At 43.8% G+C, this 10,141-nt stretch overlaps 2 protein-coding genes across 2 annotated transcripts in view; both read right to left on the reverse strand.

Moving 5' to 3' along the window:
- Positions 1-10,141, reverse strand: part of LOC310748416 (uncharacterized protein) — a 376,897-nt gene that overhangs the window by 210,200 nt on the left and 156,556 nt on the right. The window lies entirely within an intron of this gene.
- LOC310748437 (NACHT, LRR and PYD domains-containing protein 1b allele 2-like) lies at positions 21-10,120 on the reverse strand. Its single transcript, XM_083584238.1, has 11 exons — positions 9,649-10,120; positions 8,896-9,125; positions 8,642-8,790; positions 5,356-5,420; positions 4,756-4,979; positions 3,016-3,269; positions 2,487-2,615; positions 1,867-2,005; positions 1,717-1,752; positions 1,158-1,193; positions 21-564 (listed from the first exon to the last, which is right to left on the reverse strand). Exons 5-11 carry the CDS (start codon positions 4,841-4,843, stop codon positions 284-286), a joined length of 963 nt encoding a protein of 320 aa, XP_083440364.1. The 5' UTR covers positions 4,844-4,979; positions 5,356-5,420; positions 8,642-8,790; positions 8,896-9,125; positions 9,649-10,120; the 3' UTR covers positions 21-283.

Below are 10,141 nucleotides of genomic sequence, written 5' to 3' on the forward strand. Positions count from 1 at the left end.
TTCAAGAACATTATCCAACCATCTCGTCCTCTTTCGTCCCCTTCTCATTGCGCCCTCCATCTTTCCCAACATCAGGGTCTTTTCCAGGGAGTCTACTCTTCTCATGATGTGGCCAAAGTATTGGAGCCTCAGCTTCAGAAACTGTCTTTTCAGTGAGCACTCAGGGCTGATTTCCTTAATTCAGTACTCCATGTTAAAAACACAGGAGCCCAAAGGGAAGGCATGAGATCATTTAATGCATGCAGCTGGATCCCCTGGGATAGATCTCTCCATTTCTGCAGCCTCAGCTCCATTCAAGGTCAGCAATAAGGAACCTGTTTTTGGCCTTCAATGCCTTGTAGAGCTGCTCCTTACAATAGTGGTTCCAGCCAGGCACCAGCGTGTAGAGTTCCCTCATTTTTTCTTGGTTAGTTTCCCTCGAAGAGATTTTTTGGTACTGTTCTTCATCCAGGATTTGGCCGTGCAGCATATCCAGGACTGCTGCAACGTTGGTGGTCCGCTGGATCAGCTGTTCCCGGTGCTTTTCAATGAAATGGCAGTCAGAGGAGCTGGATGGATGAGCATCTGTCACACAAAAGAAGAACAATTCACATTTAAAGGGGGGGGGGGTTAGAAGATGCTGCAAGAGACTGACCTCTGGTCGGAGGTGGAGTATCCAGGATTTAGCTTGCCTCCAAGAGCCTCTACTTCCGCAACAATTTTGCCCCTGGGACAGTAGTAATGGAAAGCTCACTGGTCTGTCAGCAGCCATGGAAAGGCAAGAGCTGCGTTGGTCTGCTGGCATCCTTGACCAGGACGTGCAATGCCTGGCTTCATATCCTATCTCTGTGGTTATTTGCAAAACGACAATTACTAAAACAGTTAATACTAACTTACTCCAGAAGGAGTTCACCAATATGGGCCACCCCTGCTTATCCACTGACACTTCTTATATATGTCAGTTACCAAGTGCAAAATAGGACTTTGCATGTGGGCAGATTTTGGTGAGCCACACTTGTTACTTACATATGTTTTCAAAAACCACCTGTAAGACCTCTCAAACATAAAATTCTACTGACTATCTGCCTTCTAAATCCATGACAATTTAGTATGCAAGAGACCTTTGTCCTTCGGAGAAGACCTGGTTACATGAGACCATCTTATAGATTCCTACTGACCTTGTACTGAGTGCAAAACAGAAGGTGTCAAGTCTTCTGAAAGGGGACATAAAAGAGGGAAGTTAGACAAACTATGATTGGGATGTCCTTATCAATCCTTCATCTCAAGCTTTGGTCAAATCATGGAGTCCTTCCTTGATCAAATGTTTAAAGGTGGCTAACCCAGAGTTACCCTGTCTGAAATTTGGCAATGTTAATCCCCTCATGTCTCCCAAGTTTCACCACCTATGTGAAATAACAAACAAACAAAAGGTTATAGCTCTTTTGGTTTCCAAATGCAGCAAATGACATTTTTGAAGATTTGTTTTTTTCTGGATTTCAATTCAGATCAGGACTCCATATTGGGTTGGGCCAGATCCATATTAATGTGAACTGAACCAGATCTGGATCACCAAAGTTGATCCTGAATCATATTTCAGTTGGGGTGTGTGTTGCATTGCCTTAGTATCTAATACTTTATCAAATGCTTACTCTTTGCACCTATTGGGAAGAAGGATCGGATACAAGCACAAACACAGGGGAAGTGAATAAACAATTAAAATAATTAAATAAAACTTACCTTGTGCTGCGGGCAGAACAGAAGAAGTCAACTCATCTGAAAGATAACAGAAAAAGGGAAATCAGAGGGGGAATGTGGCTGGAATGTCCTCCGTTAGCCTGCTTCCCAATGGATGGTCCAACCTTTGGTCCTCTTTCAATCAATGCTCACCGTGTCTCACACAGGCCCTCCACACAAGTTCATCCTTCTTATTTATCAGGTTGAGCTCCAGTTCATCCTGCATGTGCTGAGCACACAGTTCAATGTACTGCTGTTTCATGTCTGCATTCAGGTAGTTTAACTTCAGTTCCTGTAAGAATGAGTGAAAGATGGACTTCTGTTGGTCCAGTGAGCAGGACTAAAACAATGGGTGGAAATTGCAAGGAGGTGGATTTTGGCAAAACCTTTCGGAAAACTTCCTAATGGTAACAGTTGTTACCATTGGGACAGTGCCTTGGGAGGTGGTGGCCCCAACTTCACTGGCATTATTTAAGAAGAGGCTGCACTGTCATCTCCAAAGGGATTTAACAGGTATTTGCATCCTTCTTTGGAGAGCTTGCACTGGGCAGGGAGGTGGACTGTAGAGGCAGGTGGAAAAGATGACTCCCAAAGTTCCTTCCGACTCTATGATTCTATGTGCGAATGTTGCTTAACCCACAGCTTTCCACCCAGCCCTCCATTCAAGAGGGTAAGCAAAAGGCTGAAGAGGTCTGAGCTGAGTTTCTCCTATCCTCATACCTCACAGGCTAGGTACCCTCCCAGCAAAACGTTTCACCCTCTTCGCGCTGTACCTTCGGATAGATTGTGACACCATCTAACTTCTGCACAAAGAAGCAAGAGCCAATCTTAAGAGGTTTCATGGTCACAGGATTTTTTTGCATTTTTCGTGAATGGCACTTCACTTCATACTCATGGACAGCCTGGAACGAGCAAACAAAGTCACTTTTGAGACAGGCAAAGAAGATGACAAACTGCTGGAGGATTTTCCAACAAACTGAACTGGCGGAGGTTCAGATATTTTCTGGGTAAACGCTTCCGAGACTAACAACATATAAGGAAAACTAGGTCACTTTGACACTCAATACTGAATCTTGGTCAATGGATTCCCTGTCTTTTTTCCACCATGGAATCCAAGAAACCACACATGCAGTTCCTAATTAACCACCCACCCAGGCACTGACCAAACCCTGACCTGCTTGGCCTCAGCAAGATGATGGCTTCATATGCCTTCAGACCTTCAGACCTTGCTCTGATCAACAGGATCAAGCTAATCATCTTGCAAATTTGTAGAACCTAGTAGAACTGGAGATTCCTGGTTACCTTTTTAAAGGAAGAGTCATTGGGGAGGAGGTAGAGGTGGAATATTGGAGCAGAGACTTCCAGCTTTTCATAGAGCAGGGCCACAGCGTGCACCTTTATCTTTTGCTTAAACCAAAACTTTTTGAAAACTGCTCCACAGGGAGATAACTTGGGGTTTTCCAACACAGCATGAAGTGGTCCCACTCTGTCTGGCTTCTGCAGACTCATCATCCTACCGACAAAATGTGCTATACGGACTTGGGAACCCTTTTTACCTATCAGAGGAAGGAATGCAAATGAAACACAGTTTAATAGTAGTTAGCCTGTAGACCCACTGCCCTAAGGTAGGCATCTACGGTAGTTCTCAAGACCTTTAGTTCACCCATTCCTGAAGACTCCAGAAGGTTCAAAATACTCTACACTGGAATGCTGTTGTGCTGTTTCAAGTGACGGGCTGACCATCAATTTATCCAGCTTTTTTTTTTTTTTTGCATAACTGGCTTGCTTTTTTTGATAGCCTGTGATAATAGATGCTGCTTTATGTCTAGCACAAATTGTCTCAAATGAGCATCTGCTCTCTGTTGCCCAGCTTCCAATACCGTAAGACATGAACATCGTAATAGGCATGTCTATTGCACAGGCAAGTGGAAAGTGCCAGACTGCATTAATTTAAGGCATACATAAATCAGTTAAATTGGCAAAAAATATTTTTGAGCAAACATATATCGCAATTAGTTATTGAGCTGTATTTTAATGAGCTTATCTAGATGTGTAGGGTGAAATATTTATATATTTTGTAAAAACAAAAACTTGTGTCTTTTTATCTCAAATGGGACACATGAAAAAGGCTAATGAAAGTCATAAATCCAAAACCAGCAATTAAAAAAAAAACCCCAAGAAAATAGCAGTGACATTAAATTATCAGGAGCTGATAAAAAGACTTCACAGGTCATCCAGCCCAAATGCATATATGAACAACAGAATTTTGAAGCATCTGCTAAAGGGAAAAAGAAAAAAAAGCTGGCTCTACTGCAACAAGAAATTTCTTAGCTGAGGCACTGCAGCAAAAGTGGGTATCCTCAGTCTTGGGGGCCAGAGATGGTCCTCTAGACTTCTCTGCCAGCCCCTTAGAACTCTCCTTCCGCTAATCAACAGTTTTGTCTGGATTGAGATTCACTTTCTGCACCTACAATGGATCTGGCGGTCCTTGGAATAAAATAGCTGCAATTCAAATCACACAGCAGCATTTATTATCTGAATTGGTAGTAAGGAATGGGCACTAAAGTTCAAGGAGCATCTGCACATCTTCCCACAAAACAAATCAAGGGCAGGAAACCAGAAAACATGGGCTATGGACAGCAGAGCTATTTTGTCCTCGGAAGAGTGTGTAAACACTCGAGGTGCATACTCAAGTTCACATGAACTATTCAACTACCATTTATTATTTATTGGATGTGTATCCTGTCCTACCTCCCAAATGACTAATCTTTACCCATTGAAATGAATTGATCCATTTAGTCATTCCTTTCAGTGGGTTTACTCTGAGTAAACATTAGTCAAACCCAACGCTTAATGCTGATTTATTGCCCTGCTGTTCTCATAATCAAAATGGTTTAAGAGGGACAAGCATGTTACAAGTGGGGGGAAATAAGAGCTTAGGTTAGGAAGCCAAGTCTCCCTACTTCTCCCTCCCATGCTATGATAGTCAGTCCCATTTAGGATTCTTGTTACAATGGTTATGGAAGCTTTCTCTTACCATACCTGCAAGACACAAGAAGTGAGGGAGTTGAATAGCTGACACAGACTCGACTGGATCTGCTTGGATGTTGAGCAAAGGGCCGGCAACCATCAACTTCCATGCATCCCACCTGTTCAGGTGTTTAGGCCATGAGTCAAATTGGTATGTGATGGTCACAGCTCCCCTCACCTCAAATATGAGATCAGTATAACAGCAATGGAAAGAGCCAGGCTCAGTAAAGCATAACCTGAAAGCAAGCAAGAAAAAGTTAAATGGGGAAGGGGGTGGAACACATTCCTTGGCTGTTAAGAGAAATCATAACTCGTGTCCTATGTGCTTGCTTGGTAAAATATATCATGTAGTAAAAGTTTAACACTGCCTGAAATTTGTGGTTATTCATCTTTGGTATTCCTGCATCTGATATAGTAGCTGACCCACAGCTTCCTTGAAATAGATCTTGGTCACTGCTAGTGATCTGCCACATAAATGTGCAGCTACAGATGTAACCTGGGTGTGCTTTAGAGAACACCAACATTCATCATGATTGTGCGACCCACATGAGCTGAGTCTACAGAACATTCCCCAGAAGGTAGGCTGAAAAATGTGTGAGATAAATTACTCACTTGTAGGATGTATGATTCCCTTGTAAATCCAGAACCACCTCTGGGATGATTTTTCCTGGAAGAACCTTTAACAAAACAGTAATGATTAATATTGATGCCAATTCACGTGCACACCCACCCAATCTTATCTGAAAACAAGAATGTCCTTCTTCCCCCAAAATCCTCAACAGGCAGTTTAGTATAAGAGACATTCCACGAAGGTAGGCTGAAATTGACGAACTCCGCTACAAGCTGAATGTACATTGATTAAAAAATGTTAAAGCACCAGAAAAAAACGTGTGAATTTCAAATTGATAACATTCAGTGGACCGTCTGTAAAATGTGAATAGGATTGATGATTCTACCCGAAACTGAAATCACAGTGTGATAGTACAGAAAGTCAATTGCAATTCTATTTACTTCCATTGCCAACTGTAGGGAAACTGCTTTACCACTATCTATTGACACACACACAAACCAACACCAACGGTTCTAAAAAGTGTGGGATGTATTATTACTAGAGCAGCCAAGTACAACATTTTCCTGTTGCCTAGAATGGACACACAGAGGAATGTGGCTCCAGACAGAGAGGACTTCCTTTTTTTTTTTTTAATTAAATATTTATTGGTATTTTCAGAAAACACACAACAAACAAAACAAAAAAAATAAACAAAATATTCGAAACTAAACAAAAAAAATAGAAAAAACACATACAGTTTCTGATACTTATTTTCCTCAACCTTATTTCTCAGACCTCCTCGCACCTCCCCTTCTTGTATTCCAATTTAAATTGTCAATTCAGCAAGTCCTTAACTTATTTCTTCACCTTAACTTAAACATTTATTCTAACATACTGTTATTTTAACTTTACTTCTTTTTTCCATTTCCTCCATTTATTTTTTAACAGCCTTATTCTCACTTAGTTAAAAAAAAAGAAAAAAAAAACCAATTTCACCTTATTAAAATTACACATCAATACTTATACCTCATTAATTTACTCTTGAACCTTTTTCCTAAGGTCGACCAAAATTTCCCTTCCACGGTTTACCCAATTTCCTTACCACTAACAAAATATAAAACAAACAAAGCAATGCAAATTATCCTTATGTACCCTTTGGATTCCCAACCTCCACCCACCCTTCTCCCGGTTCCAGTCCCCAACCAATATCCATCAGTCTTTATATTATTTATTTAGCCTGGAGATCTCAGGTCCGAGGCCCTTATGTCTCTCTCAGTTCCTTTCTGCCGGTCTCTTTGATAGACCTTGATGTTAAGCCCCAGGTCTCGGAGGGGCTCTGGCCCAACAGAATCGGTGTTGCTTCTAGCCAGTCCTCCATACTTAAAAGCAAAAGCAAAGCCTATGGGGTATTCCAACTCTTGTTTCAAATTTCTTTCAAATCCAAATGTCCCCACAGCTCCAGCTTCCACCTTCAACAAATTTATAATCCTCAGGTCTTCAGATCTCCTCAAAAGAGGATCTCTCCATTTTCCAAATTCCCAATCAAACCAGGCTTTCCGCATCCAGTTTTTATTGTCCTTTTTTGTCATCATGTCAGGCCTCATATTGTAGCTCTCCTTTGACTCCTGCAAACCTCCATCTCCTCCTTCGTTTTCTTCAAAAAGAACATATTGCTCCATCGTGTCTACGCTTTCGGTTTCATTTATTTGTTCAGTTGAATAGGCTTCCTGTTTCAAATCCTTATCAGACTCCAAGCTGTTGTTTACTGTCCAGTGTAATAGCGCTACCTCTGTAGACAAAGCATCGTACTCATCTTGTAAGTTTCCCAAGAGAACCAGTGCTCTGTCCAATTCTGCTTGGAATTTAGACACTCCAGCCATTTTTGTAATGTAGTATCCTTGTTACCCCTCTAGGGGGATTTAATTCCTTGATCTTCCTTTCAGCTCAAAAACCAAAAGTCCAGTTATTTTGTATCAACCTTATTTTCAACAAGTTATCCCGAATAAACCAGCAAAAACAGCAGAAACAATGTTCTCTTTTTCCAGCTGACAACTAGCTGACTAGCAGCTCACTTGACAGCTGTCAAAATCTTCCATGCAACAGGCTTTCTCATCGGACGTTCCCGGGTCTAGGGGGGGGTGTAGTTTCAGCTCCCAAAATTCTTTTTATCCTCCAGAATATCCTCTTATAATGTCCAAACCGTGAGGTCAGGATCTTTAGTTAAAAAAAGCAAGAAACAGATTCTCTCGACCTTAGCTGCCCAGTCCTTTGCTTTAAGTTGTTTACAAAGAGGGGGGGGGGTGGACTTCCTTTTTAGCCCCTTCCCGCTCGTTCCAAATCCAAGATAAGAAATTTTTTAAAGTTCCAATCTCCGTATTACTCACGGGTTGATGTTTTAGGATCCAATCACTCTTAGAAGAAGTTGGCGCTCTCTGTCAATGGCTTGCGGCTTCACTCCGTAGACGAGGGAGTACTCTCAGCACCACGCCTTACCCTGCCTCCGTTCCGAAGCCTTTAAAAAGGCTCCGTCGCGGATTGGGGGGGCGCAAATGGTGCCCGCCGAGTCTCTGTGTTCACAGGCATCCGCGCCTGTGATTTTAAGGGTCCCCGCTTCGCCGCAGCGGCCAGACCCAGACGCTACGGAGCCGATTCCCTCCGGAGCTCGGAGGGAATCCGCCATTAAACAGTGGCACCAACCCGGAAGTTCTCCAGACAGAGAGGACTTCCTGTCATACCTGCTCTGACGCTTCCTGCCCCTTTGTGTGACCAGGTAGATGGGCATGACCCTGGCTGGCCATGCAACCATCTGTCTCTTGGACTCTTGCTCTCCTGGCTCTCAGCCAGCACATGGCTCAGCCTTCACATAGGATGGAGCACAAAAGCAGAAAGTCTGAGATGTAGCTCAGACTTCTTTTCACTGTAACCACAAGATAAAGCCTGCCTTCAGATTACTGCTATGAACTGAATGTGAGTAAAACTTTATTCTTACTCTTAAAGAAGACTGTGTTGTGTTGTTATTATTTTAAGAGGGAAATAAAGGGGAAACTTACCAGGAACAATCCAGACTGGACAAGGCAGACTGGATTGCTTAATTAAATGATTCTAATGAATCATCAACTTGCTTCCAATAAGGTGCAAAAGGATCCCCCCCAGCTGTTTTCTCACTAGCATGAGGAGGGATAATGTCAAAACAATATATCCTCTCCTACCTTCCTCAACATTCCCACAAACAGATTACTTTCCACAGTAAACCTGAATTTCAAGTTTGGTAGATTCACCTTGAAAGTATCCATGTATTCCTCATTCCTGTGGGTGGTAATGCAAATCAGATTGAGTCCAGTCCCTTACCTTACTGGGACACCTGCTACACGGGACACTTCCCCCAAAATCTGCAGTTTTTATCTGTCTGACTACTGCTTTCTTCTTCTACAAACTGGGTTTTTTTTCTCACCGCAGCACTTAGTGGGCAGGAATCTGGATTGAAATTTGATTCCACTCTGTAAAATAAGGTCAATTATTTATAATCCCACATAGCTGTACTGTGATCGAAGGAGAAATTTCATTGTCCTTGAGGATTAGGAAGAACCCTAAACCAAACTCACCTTGTGCTGCATTTTGTACGACCGCCTCTGTTTCCAATTGTCCATTTCTACGCATTCCACAAATTGGTGACAAGTTTTTCATCCCCCTTTCCGAGTTCTAATCGGCAATTTGTGACCTTTCTCACATTCTTCGAAAATGTGTTCTGGGTCCTTTTCAGGAATTTTCCATAGATGTTTCCTTCCCGTGTGGATCATCTCATCACTAGACATTGTGACATTTTGCAAATTACCTGTTGTAGAAACGTTTGTTTGCTTGTTTGCTTGTTTTGACATCAGCAGAAAAAGAACGAGAACCTCAACAGGGTATGAAAAGCTTCCCTATACGGGATCCTACCGCTTGCCTGCCTAATTTCCCAGGGCCAACTTTCAAGGTCAAGTGACTCTCCAAGGCCGCAGATAGAGGCAAGTCTTTCCTAGCCCGGCTTGCCATTTTTCAAAATAACTGTTGCAAAGGAAGGTTGAGTAAGAAAGTGTTCTTCAGAATAATGCATAGAAGAGAGATACAATATATTCGAAATTTCGTCCCTGCCGTTTAATGTCCATGTTGAGGTGATGCAATGGAATAATGAGAGGGAGAAGGAGAGCAAAGCGGGGATATAAGAAGGGAGGCAGGGGATTCCCAAGTCGTCCCTCCAATTTTGTCGCCACGCGCTTGCACAGCTGGACCCCGGGAAGCAAACCTCCCCCTCTCCCGGCCAACGTTTCCATAGGAGATCCGGGCGAAGCAACGGCTCCCCTTCCCGAGGTCCTTACCTTGCCTGCTGAGGAGGAGGCGCTTGTCCGCCTGGCGCCGGCCGTCGATGGTCCTCCGCGCCTCGGGCGCCACCTCCACGGCGCTGCTCACGCAGTTGTGGCGGAGCAGCTCGACCGGGAAACTTCTCCAGCTCGCCCTCCTCGGAGCGCGCCGGGGTGAGACTCAGGGGGCCACGGCTGGCGCCACGGAACAAGCGGAGACTTGGCAGCCGGGATGCTCTGCCGGAGCGGAAGGAATCCTCTTCAGAGAAGCACCCGTCCCCCAGCGCAGCTCAGGAAACATTTCACCGACAGCATTTTCCCCCCCACCCAAAGGCCCTGCAAGAGCGGCTTCCTTCTCCTTAACGGGCTACTTCCACATCCCTCGGGCGGAGAAGCTCTGCGCGGGTTTCTGGCCTCTCCCAGCCGCCTTCCCTGCCCGCTTCAGTCGCTCGCCCCGTCGAAGTCCCGAGAGGCAGAGCCCCGCTTCAGACACCAGGGAACTCGACGGCGG

This window comes from Podarcis filfolensis (genome assembly GCF_964270895.1).
Source record: "Podarcis filfolensis genome assembly, chromosome: 13".
Taxonomy (NCBI): domain Eukaryota; kingdom Metazoa; phylum Chordata; class Lepidosauria; order Squamata; family Lacertidae; genus Podarcis; species Podarcis filfolensis.

Excerpts from the sequence above, each read along its gene's own strand:
- LOC310748437 (XM_083584238.1), bottom strand. The coding sequence starts at position 4,843 with ATGGTTGCCGGCCCTTTGCTCAACATCCAAGCAGATCCAGTCGAGTCT. Across the intron at positions 2,006-2,486 it reads GTGTCACAATCTATCCGAAG|GAACTGAAGTTAAACTACCT; the intron begins GTACAGCGCGAA and ends TCATTCTTACAG. Across the intron at positions 1,194-1,716 it reads TGTTCTGCCCGCAGCACAAG|AAGACTTGACACCTTCTGTT; the intron begins GTAAGTTTTATT and ends GTCCCCTTTCAG.